The sequence below is a fragment of the Amblyraja radiata genome, chromosome 13 (assembly GCF_010909765.2).
Source record: "Amblyraja radiata isolate CabotCenter1 chromosome 13, sAmbRad1.1.pri, whole genome shotgun sequence".
Taxonomy (NCBI): Eukaryota; Metazoa; Chordata; class Chondrichthyes; order Rajiformes; family Rajidae; genus Amblyraja; species Amblyraja radiata.
In genome coordinates this window covers 27,940,672-27,961,129 of record NC_045968.1, presented here as the reverse complement: position 1 = coordinate 27,961,129, position 20,458 = coordinate 27,940,672, and the positions used below count along the sequence as shown (strand labels likewise).

The 20,458-nt window shown below is 41.6% G+C and overlaps 1 protein-coding gene across 2 annotated transcripts in view; it reads right to left on the bottom strand.

Moving 5' to 3' along the window:
* Positions 1-20,458, bottom strand: part of LOC116979760 (glypican-5-like) — a 463,239-nt gene that overhangs the window by 246,542 nt on the left and 196,239 nt on the right. Inside the window, exons 5-6 of one of the 2 annotated variants that reach the window (XM_033031523.1) lie at positions 13,933-13,992; positions 10,951-11,076 (exon numbers count right to left, since the gene is read on the bottom strand). In XM_033031523.1, the coding sequence (XP_032887414.1) occupies positions 10,951-11,076; positions 13,933-13,992 (186 nt within the window). The remainder of the gene's footprint in view (positions 1-10,950; positions 11,077-13,932; positions 13,993-20,458) is intronic. The other variant, XM_033031524.1, reaches the window with a different exon arrangement.

The window sequence follows — 20,458 nt, the reverse complement described above, 5'->3', positions numbered from 1 at the left end:
CACCTTCTGTTTTTTCATCTCTGGCCTTTGTCCAACCATCTGCCCTTACCTTGTGTTCACGCCATGGGTTGTCCTGGCCCTCCTCTCTTACAGCTTTCACCCCCACCTCAGCAATAAAATACATCTGAAGAAGGATCCCGACCCAAAGCGTCATATATCCATGTTCTCCGGGGATAATGCCTGCCCCACAGAGTTATTCCAGCACTTTGTGTTCTTTACAGTTCATTAATCATACACCCGCTAGAATTAACACTTGAATCACTAAAGCATGTAAGGCTATGGACTAGTTGATGGTGAATAAAATTGATAGCGATGGGAAATTAAATGGTGGGCATGAACATAGTGGGCCAAAGCATCTGTTTCTGTGCCACGTGGCTCTTTGACTATGCATTGTCAAGCAATCAAGAATTAATTACTGCCACTTAAATCTGTAAGAAGGGGTTTGATGAAAGAGAAAGTGTTACTAGAACACATTGAAAATCAAAAATTATCCGGGGAATAATTTGTATGTTCAATACTTTTTGCTCTTGTGTCTAACAGAAATTGTGCCAGTTGTTGAGAGTGAATGTGAATGTATGAAAGTTGGCTGCGAGCTACATGATCCAAGGGGCTCACAGTATAGTTATCAACTGATCATTTGTTTAAGCAGAAACTGCTGCTCCTTTCTGTTTTCGGTTTTGAGCTGATTTTGAGTAATTCCCTCAAAACGTCCTTGATTAGATTATGAAGCGGATTCTTCATAGATTGGCATTGCAGACAGCTAATAATGCAAATTCTGTGAGTATTCCCTAGGTGTGCAATTTGGGAATGTCAGGAAGAAATGGCCTTTTCACAAATCTTAATTCACTGCAGGAATGAACATTTTTGGCGTGAAATGTCATGAAAAATGTGGCCTTTTCGCAACCCTTAACCCGTTACAGGAATCAACATTCTTAACGTGCATGAATGAATAGCTGTTCATTATTCTTTTTAAATTAATTTGTCTGGCAATGAGACCGTTAAGAGAAAATTAGTTTTCAATATTTTAAATGTGTGCTCTGTGGATTAATTTCCATTAGGGTCAAATACACAAGTTTTCAAATTGCAAATAGACAGATTTCTTCAAATTGTTATTGTGCAAATCATTCTATCTCACCCCTGCAGTTTTGTTAGCATAAAGAAATTAAAATTTAGTTGCCAAATTTGCAACGCATGAGTTAATTATTAGTTGCAGAATTGATCTTACACCTTAAGATGCTTCAACACTTTAGTTAGGTTTTGAGTAACTAAAATCAAGTTATCAGCTTATTATTTACAAATTGCAGCAGACATTTTCACCTAGCTACAATCAAAGAACATCTAGAGAGCAGTAGAATTTCTATTGATCGGTGAGCTGCTTAAACTGTTACAAGTAGAGCAGGGGGTGGTGGGGCAAGTTGCGGGGCTAATGTGCGAATGTCCGAATGAAATGATGTCCAATTGACTTGATCAATCGAAATTTAACCCTTCCAAAATGAAGAGTGAAAATCCAATGCACTAGGGTATGGGTTTGCAATGGCAGGCAAAGCACTTTGTGCTTCACTTTAAAATTGCTTCGATAGAGATCAATAGATCTGAATTTTCAAAGCAAATGACTATATGCTGATGACACTGCAGTAGCACAAGCGACCCAGGGCAAATCTGTATCCCATGAGTTGATGCAGATCAGTGCAAAACCATACAAAGAGTACAAACCTTGATTAAGTAAATGTTTGGACATTTATCCACAGGATAACAAGACCCATGAACATAAATTTGATGAGACCAAATGACTTAGGAGCAAAATTAGGCCATTCGGTCTTTAAGTCCTGCAAGTCTGCTCCATCTGCTCCAACCCGATTCTCCTGCGTCCTCCCTTAACATAGAAACATAGAAACATAGAAATTAGGTGCAGTAGTAGGCCATTCGGCCCTTCGAGCCTGCACCGCCATTCAATATGATCATGGCTGATCATCCAACTCAGTATCCCGTACCTGCCTTCTCTCCATACCCTCTGATCCCCTTAGCCACAAGGGCCACATCTAACTCCCTCTTAAATATAGCCAATGAACTGGCCTCGACTACCCTCTGTGGCAGAGAGTTCCAGAGATTCACCACTCTCTGTGTGAAAAAAGTACTTCTCATCTTGGTTTTAAAGGATTTCCCCCTTATCCTTAAGCTGTGACCCCTTGTCCTGGACTTCCCCAACATCGGGAGCAATCTTCCTGCATCTAGCCTGTCCAACCTCTTAAGAATTTTATAAGTTTCTATAAGATCCCCTCTCAATCTCCTAAATTCTAGAGAGTATAAACCAAGTCTATCCAGTCTTTCTTCATAAGACAGTCCTGACATCCCAGGAATCAGTCTGGTGAACCTTCTCTGCACTCCCTCTATGGCAATAATGTCCTTCCTCAGATTTGGAGACCAATACTCCAGGTGTGGTCTCACCAAGACCCTGTACAACTGCAGTAGAACCTCCCTGCTCCTATACTCAAATCCTTTTGCTATGAAAGCTAACATACCATTCGCTTTCTTCACTGCCTGCTGCACCTGCATGCCTACTTTCAATGACTGGTGTACCATGACACCCAGGTCTCGCTGCCTCTCCCCTTTTCCTAGTCGGCCACCTTTGATACCTTTAGTAATCAAGACATATCAATCATCACTTTAAAAACACCCAATGTCTTGGCCTCCACAGTGGTCTGAGGCAATGTATTCCACAGAATCATCGCGCTCTGGCTAAAGAAATTCCTCCTCATCTCCATTCTAAAGATACGTTCTTTTATTCTGAGGTTGTGCCCTCTGGTTCTAGAGCCTCCCATTACTGGAAACACCCTTCCCGAGTCTACGTCAAAATGATGAAAACATAAACATGGAGACACAAGAGGCTGCACCTGCTGGAATCTTGAGCAAAACACAATATGGTGGAGAAACCCAGCGGATCAGGCAGTATCTAGGGAGGGAATGGACAGAAGAAGGAACCCGAACAAAAACGTCACCTATCCATTCCCTTCCCAGATGTTGCCTGACCCATTGAGTTCTTCTAGCACTTCATGTTTTGCTTTTATAAAGGTCAACATGTTGTGGCGACTGAGAAGGAACAAATTGTGTAATCTTTGCTGAAAATATGCGAATTGGACTCAACCAAATTGGTGGAAAAATAGAACCAGAAGACACCCATTGTCCAGTCCAATTAAATGTACCAGGCAATGGACTGAGAGTGACAAAATCAGGACACCATCACACTACTAGCTTTACTAAGTAGGAGACTGAATACGTCAACCAGAATATGTCAATGGAGTAATTCATAACAAATAGACAAAATTGGAAGGAGAACATTTCTGAAATGCAATCGCAATCGAGATAGGATTTTATAGAATAGGGTCTGAGAATCATAAAACTATGTAAACAGGCCCTTCAGTCCAATTTGTCCATCCCAACTAAGTTGGCATTCTGGGCCAGTATCATTTGCGTGCATTTGGCCCATGTTCCTCAAAAGGATGGCTGGGAATGAAAGCTGTGGTAGGAGTAGTGGAATCAAATAGGTGAAAACAAGCATAAGACAATAAAGTGAGTGCTGAGCAAGTTGATCCAAAAAAATGGTTGACTATCAGAGCTGATTGTTGTATACTGAGGAGTTGGTAAATGTTCTTCAAAAACTTAAAGCAATAACACATTAAATAATACAGGTAAACATCAAGATCAACCAGAACCAAAACCTGAAGGTTATGACTCTCCATTATGTAGAGCTTGCAGACTATGATTGCATTGTTCAAATCTAAAGAGGAATAGGGGATATGGAGAACTATCTTCTCTCCTTATCCACAAAGAGCCAGTAATTAAGAGGTTCATTGGGAATGAGGACATAGACTGTGAAACAATGTCTCAGATAGAATGACCACTTTGGTGTCTTGGGATAAGAGCAGAAGCTACAACATCATCAAGTGACACTGATAACACTCCTATTAATTAAAAAAAAGGAAGCGGGCCTTGAAAAATGTCAGATATACCAGGAATGTTAAAATCTTTAAAATCTATACCAGATGCACTAAGAAGATAACTATCACTCATGCCATCTGATCAAGAACTGCAGAACTCGGAAAGCACTAGTCATGAAATGTTGGAAATATCAACACACCTCCACTCTCCAGAGGGACTGGTTGACCAGCCGAGTAGTTCTGGCAGATACTATTTTTATTTCAGATTTTCAGCTTCTGCTGCATTCATTGTGCACACCCCTGGCCAAGACAACCCACTCATAGGAAAGCATCACTTTTGATGCATCATCGTAGAAACGTTCATCTCCAAGTGTCGATATTAAAAATCTACTCCAACTCTCAACCTGAAATCCTTAATCCTCAGAAAAAAATTGTTATTGAAAATTACAAGATAATGAAAAAGATAGAATAAAGACTAGAAAGTCAGGAAATCATGAATTTCAGAAATATTGTGGCGGCACGGTGGCGCAGTGGTAGAGTTGCTGCCTTACAGCGAATGTAGCGCCGGAGACCCTGGTTCGATCCTGACTATGGGTGCTGTCTGTACGGAGTTTGAACGTTCTCCCCGTGACCTGCGTGGGTTTTCTCCGAGATCTTCGGTTTCCTCCCACACTCCAAAGACGTACAGGTTTGAAGGTTAATTGGCTTGGTCAATGTAAAAATTGTCCATAGTGGGTGTAAGATAGTGTTAATATGCCGGGATCGCTGGTCGGCGCGGACCCGGTGGGCCGAAGGACCTGTTTCCACGTTGTATCTCCAAACTAAAGTATAGAATTATAATTTTGGGCAACACACATCTGAATGGAACCAACAATTGCAGTTGGATGTATTAACTGTTGCACTGGTCAGCTCATGATGCTGCACAGAGTGTGAGAAGCAGACCCGATTCCACATTAGAAACGGGCAGACAATATCTTACAAAGAAGTAACCTAAGATAGAGGGGCTCAAGGAAATATTTAATCAACCCCTCCTGACCTTAATCCACCAAACAATTGACATTTCTTGCCCACCTCTCCTCCTCATTCCTCTCTCCCAGCTTTTGGCCCTCTACTCCATCAGTCTAAAGAAGGGTCCACACCTGAAACATCGTCCATCCATTTCCCTCCACAGATGCTGCCTGATCCACTGCCTCCAGCAGTTTGTTTTTTTGCTGAAGATCCCAGCATCTGCAATCTCTTGTGTTTCTATATTAAACGGGTGATTAATTATGCACATTCAAAATAAAGAAGTGATCTTGAAACAAGAAAGAATAGAGGGCAGGTCATTGGTTCAATTGGGTCAGTCTTGACATAGTTGATTTTATTCCATTTTGTATTGTCCATGTAGTGATGACAGGCAGTGCCATCAGGATCTGCCGCAGATACAGTAAGCTGCTGACTAAACTCTCACAGAGTCTGTGGGCAGTGAGTTCCAAGACCTAGTAACACTGAAGAAACAGTGAAGCATTTCCCTTTGGGATGGTGCAGTCCTTGGGGAGAATCGTGCATCTGCCTGCTCCTCCCCTATAAGGCAGGAAGTGTCTTTACAGTTCAAAGTCACTTGATGAAAGACAAATTGAGGCATGGAGGAAAATTACTGAAGGGATATACTGCAGGAGATCGTGTGACAAAAGAGAGCTCAAAAGGAGCCAACAAATAAACAGGGACATTTGGATCTTTTTTACTCTGGTTTAATGCACTTAAAAGTTATCTAAATCTGAAGAACAGTTGATAACTAAAAAAGACAAAATGCTGGAGTAACTCGGCGGGTCAGGCAGTATCTTTGAAGAACATGGAGAGGTGTTGTTTCATATATACTGCTTGCGTAATCACTTCACATTGGGCTTAATAAAACTCTGACACCTAACACTTATATTAAATTCTACATGGTCATTAACAAATAATTTAATCTGTCTGAGATCAGCTTCTGAACAGCAGGAAGTGATTATTGGGCAAGTAGTTTCAGTTTGAAATGGGGAAACCAGGATCACAGCAGAAAGTTGTTTAGGAAACATTTCAAGGTGCTTTGTAAAATTGAAACGGGGGGAAAAGCAGCTGAGCTGCCAAAAGAAGGCAGGCTTAAGAAGGGATGGGGAGTTCGTAGGGATTTGGTGAGGGAGTTTCGTGGTTTCGGGTGAAGTTAAAACTCAACCAATGAAAGAGGAATAACGAAGGGTCAAAAAATGGCAAACATTTTCCTGCGTAGAAACAAGTAATGGAAGATTTAAAATAATCAGACCAGTTTACTTTCACATTCATTGGTGAGGGGATTATGTTACCACAGAACTGTTTGCTTTAATTACAGTCCTGAAGGGTTCAGGGCAAATTCTCCTTTTTCTAACCAAAACGCCTCTCATCTTTGATTTTCCCACAGTGCAGATGACATGAAGGCATTGTTTACTTTGCATTTGATTTAAATTTTGCAGTGTCAGAACCGAAGTTCTGATTCATATGGGACAGACAGACTTTAGTATAAACAACAAAGAAAAACATTCCTTTCCCATTTAACATTCTCAGACTTCACCTTCTCCCCAATAGACAATGGCCATCTCTTCTAATGCCTGTAGGCTAACTTTCAGAATTAGGTTTCATTTAGCAAAAGGACTGCAGGCCAATTCTCAATGATTAATGAGTAAAAATATTGTATTTCGACAAATGTTAGTCTAGTTATTCGGCTGGGGGTGGGGGAAAACAAATGCCTTAATTGTTGGTGCTGTTGGAAACATTTGAAGGGTGGCACAGTGGTGCAACTAGTAGAGCTGCCATTTCTCAGCTCCAGTGGCCCAGGTTCAATCCTGACGTCTGGTGCTCTGTGTATGCGGAGTTTGCACGTTCTCCCTGAGACAGCGTGGGCTTCCTCCAGATGCACCGGTTTCTTCCCACATCCCAAAGATATGCAGGTTGCTAGGTTGATGGTCCGCGGTAAATTATTTCTGGTGTGCAGTGATTGGGGAGAGTTAATGGGACTGGAGAGAGAATAAAATGGGATTAGTTTAGGATTGGTTTAAATGGCGCTTCATGGGTCAGCGCACAGTCAGTGACCATAGTGAATGGTGGAGTAGAGTCCTTGGGAGGAATGACCAGATTTTAGGTGTCATGCAATTTCACTATCACACTGATGATCCTCAATATTGGTTGCTGTACAACTACCATAGCTAAACAAACTGCATTTAAATAGCATGAAGGCAGGCTACGTTACGGCAGGACCTATATTTACGAGGAACATTGGGAACATATAGGGAGTGGATTCTGAAGTTCAGGGCTTAAGTGACTGATGGAAGCAAATGGGGAATGCAGAGGAGTTGGAGAAATCCAGTCTTCATTTTGTTTTTCTAGTGTAAGAGGTTGAAATGACACCTTCAAGGTTAATGACTAATGGGTAAAAATGTTTTATTTCTACCAAACTCACTGCAATTTCCCCAGAGAGGATACAACAAATTCCTCAAAATCTGGCATTGATTACAATCTTTGAACTCCTGTAGTGAGGCCCTAAATATGAATGTCTGTACCAAAGCTGTCAAGGATCAAAAATATAATATGAGGCAGTTGGGTGTCTAAGATGCAATATAGTCAGCAAGCGGTGGGTGATTGGTCACTGGAACTTAATCAATTTAAGATACAGACACAAAAACCTGGATGAGCTAACGTTTGCAGAGGGTGGAGGATGGGAAGTTGGAACCTGTGGGTGCTTGGTAAATATGTCCAGAATCCTCCAAATGTTGTCTCCCCAACAATCTATACATTTGCAGTAAAACATATTCATCTCAGGCATTCAAGATAATGATTCATGGACCTTTGGGAATTATGGGACATAGCGGTCGAGATAGATAGTATGGTTGAAGGGCCAAATGGACTACCCTTGCTTCCTCATCCTTGTTGACATGAGATGCATATCTGCGACCTTCCCATTCTCTTGGACTATCACTGTCAGTCCACTTCCTCATCGAAGTTTAGAGGTAGATTAAAGAAACTAAAAAACCAAGAAACCGAGAAACTGAGCAGGTGCCCATGGCACATGCTGTCCAAATAATTGGAAAAGAATGAGTGAAGAACGTGTCTCCTTCTGTGAAGACTCAAATATGAAGATCCACATATTTAGTTTGCTCCTCTTCCTTTGTCTCCACATTGCAACTATGTATTGATTTTGTTTAATTGCCAAGCCTGTGTTTTTATTTACTGATACACCTGTCAATTCAAAGGATGCTACGAATTGCTCCATTCATACTCCCAAAGATTCATAGCCCAACATACCATTCCTACTTGTGCCAATTCTACTGGATTCAAATTATCAACGTAGGGTGACACCCGTTTGTTACAATTTTCTTCAATTGAATAAAAGGTTGGCCCTAGGCAATTCAATTATTTAACTTTTCAATTGCTTTGGGAAACTCCAGAAGATAAATTCAGCAATTCTACACAGAATTTACAAAAGGACTCAATGAGAGACAGGCTAATTTTGAGTTAAAGTTATTTAATGGCATGGACACCAGCATTGCAGAGAAGGTTTGATTGGCCTATTACAAAACTGTGCAGCAGGGGAAGTTCATCATGTCAACCCATTTTCGGATTTGATTTATGTAATTTATTTGCTGCTACTTATTGTTTTCTTCAAAAAAAATTTATTCAGTTTTCAGAAATGTTTGGTTTTATAATGGTGCAGGTTTTGTGACCATAATATAATGTTCAATCAATCAATCAATCAATCAATCAATCAATCAATCAATCAATCAATCAATATTTATTACATGTCATTTGAACCTCAATGAGGCTCAAACGAAACTCCATGGCAAACCCCATGAAGCTAGTACATTTAAACTAACTAGTAAACTAAAGAACGTGAGAAACAAAGAAAAAAACTGAGAGAAACAAAGGAAGTGAAGATAAAATCCATCTGTGATACTTTTCAAGGCCTCAGCCGCACAGCAAGGTCTCAGGAACTAAAATATGATAATGGGTAGATAATCTGCATTAAGAATGTTCATTAAGGATAAAATTGAACTACTGCTCACATCCGGGTGCAAATTTTTAAAATTTTATCAAAAAGATTGATTCATAAGTTACAAATTGACACCAGCCAGGAAGAACTTGTACCACCAGCAGTCAATGTCTAATTGTTCTCTAACCAATAATGTATACATTGTTATCTTTCACTCGCTTCTATGAAGCCTAAGATGTCCATTGTTTTTTTTAGGTAAGTCCTCTTTTAAGTACTTTCCTCTGTGCTCTGTCCCACCCAAGCCTCTCTGCTGATTAACCTTGGCCACCCTGTTTTGGTGTAAGTGGTCTCTGTTGTTTTCAGGTGTCAAATGAATTTGGCACAACTAACGTCAAGAATGCACTGCACGCTATTTGTGTTTCTAGTCACCCCAAAACCTTCCTCATCTTGGAGCCTGGTCCAAACACGTTATTGATCTACCCCCTGTTCAGGTGTTTGATAACATGACGCCATATCCCAATGACCTATGCCCAAAATCCCCAGCTCTGATGTTTGCACCCCAGACCTCAAAACCAAACAATTTACCCTCCCTCATCACCTCTTCAATTGTATCTACTTCTTACGCCTTACCTGTGCCTTTTTTTTCAGAAGAGAGGAATTATTTTGCACCATAAGCCCTTAAATCCAATGTAGCACACTGAACAGATATTTGATCTACTTACACATTACACACTAAAAACTATATTCCGCAAGCTGTACCTTTTCCTTTGGTCTACTTATTGTACAAGGTCGGCTTAATTATATCCATTAATAGTATTATTTGATTTGATTGGATAGCCTGCAAAAGAAAGCTTTTCACGGAACCTCGGTACACGTGACAATAATCCACTTAAACCTAAACATAAACCTTCGACAGAAAAACTTTCAGTCCAAGAAACGTCCAACCACATATGCATAGAAAATCACAATGTTTCTAGAGGTCAACTTTATAGCAAGTTATGAAAACCTACCTGTTCTCTCGATTGGGATAGGTTTATGTGGGGAAAAACAAGCTCAATGGAAGAAATTATACTTCAAGATGCTACATTCTGTGGACAGTGCATTATATTTTTCTAAGAAACAACGGACTGTTGTAACCTATCAATCAATCAATCAATCATTTAATCAGGACTAAACACAAAACGTCACCTATTTATTTTCACCAGAGATGCTGCCTGGCCCGCTGAGTTATTCCAGCATTTTGTGTCTATCTTCGATGTGAACCAGCATCTGCAGTTCCTTCTTACACATTTCGTCAGGACTCCTGTATCATATAGCTTGCCTCAATGTTGACATGTGGAATTTCGACAAAGCAGATACAGCATACGATGAAATAAATATTAAATATTGATTTCATTTTCAATCTTATTATTAAATAATAATACTCTTGTCATAAGACAAGAGTATTTTGAGTTTAGTTCAGTTTAGCTTAGTTCAGTTTAGAGATTCAGCACGGAAACAGGCCCTTTGGCCCACAGTTCGCAACTCTACTGCTGCGCCACCGTGCCACCCTTGTTGTGCACAAATAAAGAAAAATACCAAAATGTGGCGGAAACTTTACATGGTGTAGCTGGAAATGACAATAGTTAAATTTTGAAGTGAATATCTAAATGAACCCATTACTGATTTTTAAAAATGTCTATAATTTCTATACCTGCTTTCTGATGTCATTGCAGGGGTGGGAGATTGCAACCTTCACGTGGTCCGCCCTGTTTCAACCAATGCAATCAACCTGGCGTGCACAATCAAATAAGATCAAATAGAACAAGTTGTCGTACAACTTTAGGCTGTGCACGCCATACGCAAGAAGAAGAATATCATTGCACATTTATGTCTTAAACTTGAACTCCAATAAAGACCATGAAGTTGCAGGAGCAATGAACAACTACTACAAAACACATGCAAAACATACACTACAAAAGGTCTGATCCACTCATCTAATTACATGTCAATGACCATCATTCACATAATTTTTGCACGTGACTGCAGTCAGTCGCTTACCTTTCAACCACATTCTTTCCGCTCCAACAGGTTGAGCTATCTTGAGGTAGAAGGTCACCTTCACAGATTTGTTCTGCCAGAGAAGCGTAGAAGGTCCTGTACCTTCGGATGTAGTTCATGAAGTCTCTGCCAAAGCAAGCAGCCAACTTTACAAAATGCTCACAGCCAATACATCGAAAGCAACCCGTTGCAGTAGGGGGCAGGGGGTAGGGGATGTGTAACCATAGCAAACTAATATGGAATATATTTGATCGGTTTTCCCTCAAACCAGTTTTGTATCATTTCAAAAGCCTCATTCAGATATTCTGCTTAAATGTGGATTTACATTAATGAATGTGCTTTTTTAAATTTTGTTTATCAAGGAAAGTAGAATTTGAGTATTTCAAATTTAAATTAAAAAAGGCATGTTCAAAGTTAAAATGTTTCCAATCAAATTGCAGATTACTTAATTGTTATACCCCTCATCATATAAAGAGTGCTTTTGCATTCTTGTACTCCATGTCCCTCTACATATAAAACATATTTTAGGGTAAATGCATCTTTACAAAGGATGGTGATTTATTGAGTTACAACAATCTGTGAGGTAAAGATGGCCAAGTATTTAAATGAAGATGGAGGCTGTTACCTTTGCACCAGTTTACAGGTAGAGGCAGGCATGGTTGTCTGGTTTAATAAATCAATAAAGAGGATCTTCAGTACAAGGTGATGTAGTTTAATATGATTGTAGGACTAACAGATACGGTGAATGTATCTTTGCCTGAAGCCATCCTATGTATACCTTTCTTCATTATATTTTTGATTTTGATTGTTTGATAGCATTTGACTCGGGATCTAGATCCACACTTGAATAAGTAATGCACTTCTTTTGTCTTAGTTCAGTCCAATTTTCAATGATATTGGATTCCAATGAAATGAATATCAGAATTACACATTTCTCACATCAATGAATGACCATAGAGGCCGGTTTATCAAAGTCTTGCAAATTATTTGAATTGTGTAATATTAAAAGAAGACATTTTTACTTGTGGTGGACTGATGGTACAGTTTTAAATCAGCCTTGGTTTACTTGCTCATTCTTACCTCTAAACCACCAGCGTGAGTTCAAGTGCCACAAACTATTTGCCGAAATATATTAGCCTGATGCCATTTACAACTGACACACAGAGACTTATTTGGATAAAATGAATACTGTCAGGGCATAAGTTTTAGTACGAGACATGCCTGGTAATGCAAACTGTCTTTCATTTATGAGTGTATTAAAAAAAGCTTAATGTAATATTAACTGTATGCGTGATTGGGAATAGAATTGATACATATGTAGATGTTGGTTCTTGGCTCACACCCAGTCTGTAGAACTACACACATTGTATACTGGAAGCACCATTTGGTACAGAGCCCCAAAATTCAATGTACATGGGTGAATATACTGGAGGTTTCTTTAACTGTCTGTGGAAATCAGAGAGGTTTAAACAAAAGCAAAACAAACACTGCTGCTGGAACTCAATGGATCAGGAAGCATTTGCCTGAAGTCTGAAGAAGCATCATGACCTGAAACTTGTTGGTCCATTTCCTTCTACAGTTACTCCCTGAACCATTGAGTTCCTACAGCAATTTGTTATTTGCTCAAGATTTTAGCAACTGTAGTATCTTGTGCCTTGACTTAAACAGAATGTTGACCGGGAGATTAAATTGCACAATGTATGTGAAAGATTATTATATGATAATTATTATATATTTAACGATAGGGTCTGAATGTTGCTAGGCTACTCCTTATTGCTGGGCTTGTTCTGCTTCACAGAGAATTCTGACCTGTCCAGTGTTTGGACACGCTAGAGACAGGAAACATGTTTCCGATGTTGGGGAAGTCCAGAACCAGGGGTCACAATTTAAGAATAAGGGGTAAGCCATTTAGAATGGAGATGAGGAAAACTTTATTCACACAGAGTGTTGTGAGTCTGCAGAATTCGGTTCTCTGGATGCTTTTAGGAGAGAGTTAGATCAAGCGCTTAAAGATTGCAGAGTCACGGGATATGGGGAGAAGGTACTGATTGTGGATGATCAGCCATGATCACATGGAATGGTGGTGCTGGCTCGAAAGGCCGAATGGCCTACTCATGTACCTATTGTCTATGTCTGTTGTAACAAGTGGTGTTTCCAGTATACTGTGTGTGTAGTTCTTCAGACTGGGAGTGAGCCCATAACCAACATCTACATATGTATCAATTCTATTCCCAATCACGCATACAGGTAATATTACACTAAGCTTTTTTAATACACTCATAAATTAAAGACAGTTTACATTACCAGGCATCTCTCCCCAGCCTGTAGATTTATATAAGGTAACAAGTTCAAAGCTGGTCACTGGGTGTTGAATTTGTTTTCATTGGCAGTTAAATGCCTGTATTCTACTTGGCTTGAGAGTGATTGACACGAACACTGATGCTGAATGACTGTGAGGTTCTACAGTATGTAGGGGTACCCAAGCTTCCTTTGCTGATCCATTTCTCTGCTTCCTCTTCTTCATTCAAATGTTAAACATTGATGTATGTGTGTATATATTGTTACTCCTCCTGCTCCCTTCACTGTGTTCCACAGGGGGAACCTCCTTTCATTCTGAGAACAGGAACTCACTAGACTTCCTCCAAAGGAAAGCCACTGAAAATGTTGAGACGCCAGGATAGACACCAAAAGCTGGAGTAACTCAGTGGGTCAGGCAGCATCTGTGGAGAAAATGATTAGATGACATTTTGGGCCGAGACATTCTTTGACCCAAAATTTCACCTTTTCCTTTTCTCCAGAGATGCTGCCTGACCCGCTGAGTTACTCTAGCTTTTTGTGGCCATCTTCAGCGTAACCCAGCATCTGCACTTCCTTCCTACATGTAAAGACATCAGGAACTTATTTTTTCTCAATATTGAACACAGCTGAAACACATTGAGCAATTCTGGCATTCGACACACAAGTTGACTTCCAAGCTCTTACCTACTGTTCTGTTTCATTGTCCTGGGCCTATCAGTCTTTGCTTCTTTCAGAGGCAGCGAGCTGGACAGAGCCGGAAGTCAGAGGCAGCAGTCAAAGCACCAGCAGAGAGATTCGGCACAAGGTTGATGGAGGATGGCGGGTGAAGAGAGCGACAGAGAGCAAGAACGAGAGACACGGATAGAGAGGGAGAGCGGAAGAGGACAGGAAAAGATGGGGGAGGGGGGTGTAGAGGGCAAGGGAGAGGGACAGGGCAAAAGAGGGGGAAAGTGGGAGAGGGAGAGAGTGGGAGACAACAAAAGAAGGTGAGAAAAAGAGTGAGAGGAAGTGCGAGATAAAGGGGGAGTAAGAAAGGGGAAAAGAAGGGGGAGAGGAAGAGAGGGGAGAGTGAGAGGGATAAGAAAGGGTAGGACAAATGAGGGGAGAGAGAGAAGGATTGGGGGGGAAAGGTGGAGAACATGAGTGGAAGAGCGAGAGGGAAAGTAAGAAAGAGGAGAGAAAGAGAGCAACATAGAGAACGAAAGAAAGAGAGCAGAGAGAGAGAGGAAGAGATAGATAGAGAGAGTGAGGGAGAGAGAGAGACCAAAAGGGAGAGAGTCAGACAAAATGAAAGACAGCATGACAGAGTGTAAGAGAGAGAGCAAGAGAGAAGGAAGGAGGGGGAGATTGTAAAAGAGAAAAAAAAGTACAAGTGAAACAATGAACTCGTATCGAAAAATAAATTGTCATGCACATGCTAAGTAGGAACATTATCAGAAAGCAGCAAAAAGCATTCTACCTCAGTTGTGCAAACCCAGTCTCAAACTCGAATTAAACACAACAGTTGCTCTGGAGATGTCGGTCGTCTCATGATGCTCATCATTATGAATGAACAAAAAGGTGTCACCCCATCCAGAGGGAAATGAACACAAGGTCTAATCCCAGGTCTTATCCCTGGTGTGAATTCCAGCCCACTTGCAGTGAGCAAGATGGTTGCTATTCCCTCTCCAACTCATGCATAAAGATTCCCCGGGATTTAGGGAGCACACGTTTGGGTTTCTAACCATCTCTTCCTGTTGTTAATCGATTGACATAACATTGCAAAGTCCCAAATGCAGAGAGAGGCCTCACCCTACTTATGGCAGTCCTCATGATCTGTGGACAATGTCCTCGATACTCTGGCCACTTTACATCTTCATCACCATTTCCTGCCATGCAGAGGGTCTGGAGGGGAGGGGGTGGGGGAATTCCATCAGGGCCCCATCATGAATGTCTATCAATCCTCTGTCTCAGGGAACAAAACCAACCTCATCAAGAGAGACAAAAACCTTAGCCCAACCTTATGGGGAGAGAAACAGAAGGATCCTGGCCAAAATGTCCCATCCTCTACAACTGTATGTTAAAGTTATCCCAAGCATGAATGAGCGGGGTAATACCAGATTTGCACAAACGTACCCCAGCCCTATTTTTGTGAATACAAATTAATTTAAGGGTAACTTAAATTACTTAGAGGTAAGATCTCCTGGATAGATTAGCCATGCCTATATAAATCGAAGGTAAAATGGCAAGTCTACAAATGCACTGATAAGTGGAAAGAAACTTCAATTAATTATTGACTAGCATCCAGTGATGGTTGGGGTTTAACTTAGTTTATAGATACAGCATAGAAACAGGACCTTTGGCCGATTATGACCACACTGACCATCAATTGGTCAGTCGATGGTGGGTTGGGAAGCTGTAGACACTGGTAGGCACTGTAGACACTGGTCAGGTGGTGGCCAGTGGGCTGGGACGTGCAATGGACAAGTAGTAGTTAATTGTGCGAGTTTGGATTGGGTATCTGATGCTTCTGGATCAGACTAGGTGATTGGTGGATGGTGTTCATGAGCAAGGATTCTAAGTAGGGGTGGAAGGAACTGGTGGATGGGGTGTGTGGTCTAGTAAATAGATTTAAGGGGCAGATTTCCTGAGCTGTGCTGGGAGGCCCATTTTATACGGCAGAACAAGCAGTATTCTTAAAATCTGTGCAAGATACAAAAATCTGCAGCAACTCAGCGGGTCAGGCAGCATCTCTGGAGAAATGGAATTGGTGATGTTCCCGTCAAGACCTGAAGAAGGGTCGGCCCAAGACATCACCTATTCCTTTTCTCCAGAGATGCTGCCTGACCCGCTGAGGTACTCCAGCTTTTTGTGTCTATCTTGGGTTTAAACCAGCATCTGCAGTTCCTTCCTATACATTCTTAAAACCTGGTTGGGTGACAGCACCCATTGACAGTGGTGCTTTGGATATAAAGATGGCATAATTTCTCCTGGAAACAAATTGCTTGGGGAACGATGTTGTTACATGCACACCCAATGTGAAACGAAAAACGTGAAAAATTGGTACAAAGCCAATGAGTAATGTCAAGCGCTCAACTGCAACTTTTGAAACATTACTATTCCTCACATAACAACCCCCCCCCCCCCCCCCCCCAGAAACAGCAACAGAAACGCTGACACAAATCACTGCCTTATCTGGTTCTATCAGGACACTGCATCCTTCCCTGAATATTCACTGGGAAAGATGGCTTTCAGTTGTCGATGTCCTATCACGGGTTTAATTAATACAGACTCTGTCAGCTCCAGTGGTTCTGGGCTGAGGCACTAAACACCATGAAGCTGAAGGGTATACAATTGTTTCAAATACATTACCTCACACGCTTGGCAAATAGTCAACATGAACAAGTAAGCGTGCTCCACCGACCCGTGGAGGAAACAACAGAATGTCTTCAAAAAGAAGCATTGTTGAAAAATAGTGGCCGACAGGGGCAATTATGTAGGGGTGTGTGTGTGTGTGTGTGTGTGTGTGTGTGTGTGTGTGTGTGTGTGTGTGTGTGTGTGTGTGTGTGTGTGTGTGTGTGTGTGTGGGTGAGATTAAAGAATTTAAAAAAGAAGCAGACTCTTGTTTCGTTTTGCAATTACATCACTGAAACAACAGGCTTTCTCGCCCACAACGGAAGGAGACTTCCCTTTGATGTAAGATATTGGTGGGCCTTGAATTTAATACTTGGTTTAGTTTAGTTTAGAGATACCGCGTAGAAACAAGCCCTTCGGCCCACGAGTCCATGCCAACCAGCAATCCCTACACGCACGGACGGCACGGTGGTGCAGCGGTAGACTTGCTGCTTTACAGTGCTTGCAGCGCCGGAGACCCGGGTTCGATGCTGACTATGGGTGCTGTCTGTATGGAGTTAGTATGTTCTCCCCGTGACGTGCGTGGGTTTTCTCAAAGATATTCGGTTTCCTCCGACACTCCAAAGACGTACTGGTATGTAAGTAAATTGGCTTGGTGTATGTGTAAATTGTTCCTGGTGTGTGCAGGAGAGTGTTAATATGCGATGATCGCTGGTCGGCGAGGACACGGTGGGCCGATGGGCCTGTTCCACGCTGTAACTCTAAACTAATCTAAATTAACCCTCTCTTACACTTGGAACAATTTACAATTACACCAAAGCCAATTAACCTACAAACCTGTATGTCTTTGGAGTGCGGGAGGAAACCGAAGATCTCAGAGACAACCCACGCACGTCACGGGGAGAACGTACAAACTCCGTACAGACAGCACCCGCAGTCGGGATCGAACCTGGGTCTCCAGTGCTGCAAGCACTATAAGGCAGCAACTCTACTGTGCTGCCACTTACAATCATTGAGGTCCAAATAGTTTTTTTTAATAAAGCTTTTTCCCTCCACGAAATACCCCTTTCATTACAAATGGCATCACCTAATATGTTCAAAATATAATAACCACTCATAAGTTTTAAACCAGTTTGGTACTGCACCAAATAGTCCAGTAGAGTTCCAGCTGAACGTTGATAGATCGCACCAAAGAGCCCAATAGTCCCAGTTCACTTGAAGACACAATGTCCAGCAAAGTTCTTGTTAAATCTTAGCATTCAGCCAGACAGTGCAAAAGGTCGCAGTTCAATCTTGGTTCTGACTGTCACTTTCCAGACAATCCCTGTTCAAACCTGGCACTGAGCCAGACATCCCAGAATGGATTCAACCGTTTGTTTGCAGCAGAGTCTTGATTCAAACTTGGTACAAAGCCATGCAGTCCAGAAAGTGTTGTCAAGAAACTAACACTGGGCCCCCCAAACTCATTAGGTAACTAGAAGAAAATAAATCCAATATTCTCAAGTCTGGTCCATATCAACATCATCTCCTTGGAAGTGCCTTTGCAAGAATACCATGTGAGAACAGGACAATCTTTGGTTGTGATGGCTCGTGTCTGTTCACATGATAGAAGAGAGGCCCTCACCAATTGTTGCCCGAGCTCACAACTAACACATGTCCACTTCACTGAAGTGTCTGAGGTGGAGCTAGTGTTTCTGGAGCTCCACTCACCAAGACTCATAGAGTCATAAGGAATCATAGAGACATACAGTATGGCCCAACTAGTCTACGCCGGCCAACATACCCCATCTACCTGCTTATTGTCTTACCTGCCTGCACTGCCCCATAACCCAGTAAACCTATCCTATCCATTTATCTGTCCAAATGTCTCTTAAACATAATGATGGTACCTGCCTCAACTACTTCCTCTGATAGCTTGTTCCACATACCCCCCACACTTTATTGAAAAAGTTAACCCTCATGCACTTTGAGAAGAAAACACTCCATCAGCTCAGGAAGGAAAACAACTTGCTCATTCACATTCTACTTTGAAAGGGTTTACAGACTGCAGCTGTTTTACATACTTGGTATGTGCCAAAATTGTACATCCCTCTACCATTAGTAAACCTGTCAATTCGGGTGCCAGCTTCCAATCTTGGAGCAAACATTATTAGAAAATTCATTGCATCCAAAAAATCACTGCAAGCACGTCAGTGCCCTTGGAGGTTTTCAAACTACCTTTAAACAAGTAAAATGTTCTTGAAATGTTGTTTCATAGTAACACCTAAGTGCCTAGAGTCCTTTCTTTGGAAACTATTACTCATAAATTGAATAGATTAACACTCATTTAATATGCATACACCACTTAGTATGAACCTTTCCAGGTCTCCAGTAGTGCCAGAAGCAGCCACACACAGAGAGATGTATCTCTACACAATGAGCAATATTATTTGTCCAAAACAAGTTTGCATTTGAACAGTGTCCTGAAAATTGTCTTGAATATAGTAACATAGAACAACACAAAATAGTATATGCTTGTGCTTTTCATTTGACAATGTAAAGGTAGGCTTTGATGTCTTGAACTACATCATCACCTGTGCAGTTGCAGCCAGTCTGCTGAAGACTACAGTCTATGCCATCAAACCCACAAATATTTATTGCCCCAGACTGGCCAGCTGCAGGCTACTGACCAGGTCCACGTGAAGTAACATTCCTGGATCAACAAACAATCTACTTGAAGGATTTATGGGCCTGTCCCACTTAGGCGACTCTTTAGGCGACTGCCAGGGCCTAATTTTAATGGAATTCACCTATGACACCTGGCGACAACCTACGACAACACCTATGACAGCAAATATTGTCACCACTGTTGCCGAAAAACTTTCAACATGTTGAAAATTTTGTGGTAGTCGCCCGAAATATCGCCTAAGTGGAACATTAGCGTGTCATGCAGCATCTATGAGGCGGGGAAATTTAGCAAGTCAAGCGGCATCTATGGGGAAATGTGGGGGAAAGGGGGAGGGAGTGAAATTGTCCACACTTTGGGTCAAAACCCCACAGATGCTGCTCGACCCATGGAGTTTATCCAACAGAGTTTAGCTCCAGTTTCCAGCTTCTGCCCTCCCTTTCCAGTCTCCAACGTTCTTGGGTGGCTGGCACTGAAGGACAGGTGGGCTTTCTTCCTGTAGTGGAATGTGGTGGCCCTTTGTGATGGAAGAAATATATGCACCAGCCGACCTTTCAAAGGACCGGATATACAATAGTGCAACAATCTACAAGCATTGACATCTGACTAAAGTTATTTTAGATTCCATAAGTTCATAAGCGATAGGAGCAAAATTAGGCCATTCGGCACACCAAGTCTACTCTCTATTCAATCATGGCTGATCTATCTTTCCCTCTTAACCCCATTCTCCTGCCTTCTCCCCATAACCCCTGACACCGTGTACCAATCAAGAATCTATCTATCTACGCCTTAAAAATATCCACTGACTTAGCCTTCCAGACCTGACAGTGACCCAGTTAACAGACCCTGAATCAAGGATGGACTTGAAGTGCTGGAGTAACTCAGCAGGTCAGGCAGCATCTCTGGAGAACATAGATTCAGACCGAAGAAGGGTCCCGACCCGAAACATCACCTATTCATGTTCACCAGAGATGCTGCCTGATCCGTTGAGTTACTCCAGCATTTTGCATCCTTTTTTGTAAACCAGTATCTGCAGTTCTTTCTTTCAAAATCAAAGGTGTTGATAAGAATGCAATAATGAAGAGATATGAAAAGGGGACATGGCAGGTCCTTCTGAGGAGAGATGAGTTTCTCCCCACCATTTTCTGTCGCTGCAGAGATGTGATCTGTTCATGCATGCATCTTTCTCCTACTGGAGGACAGGGATCCAGT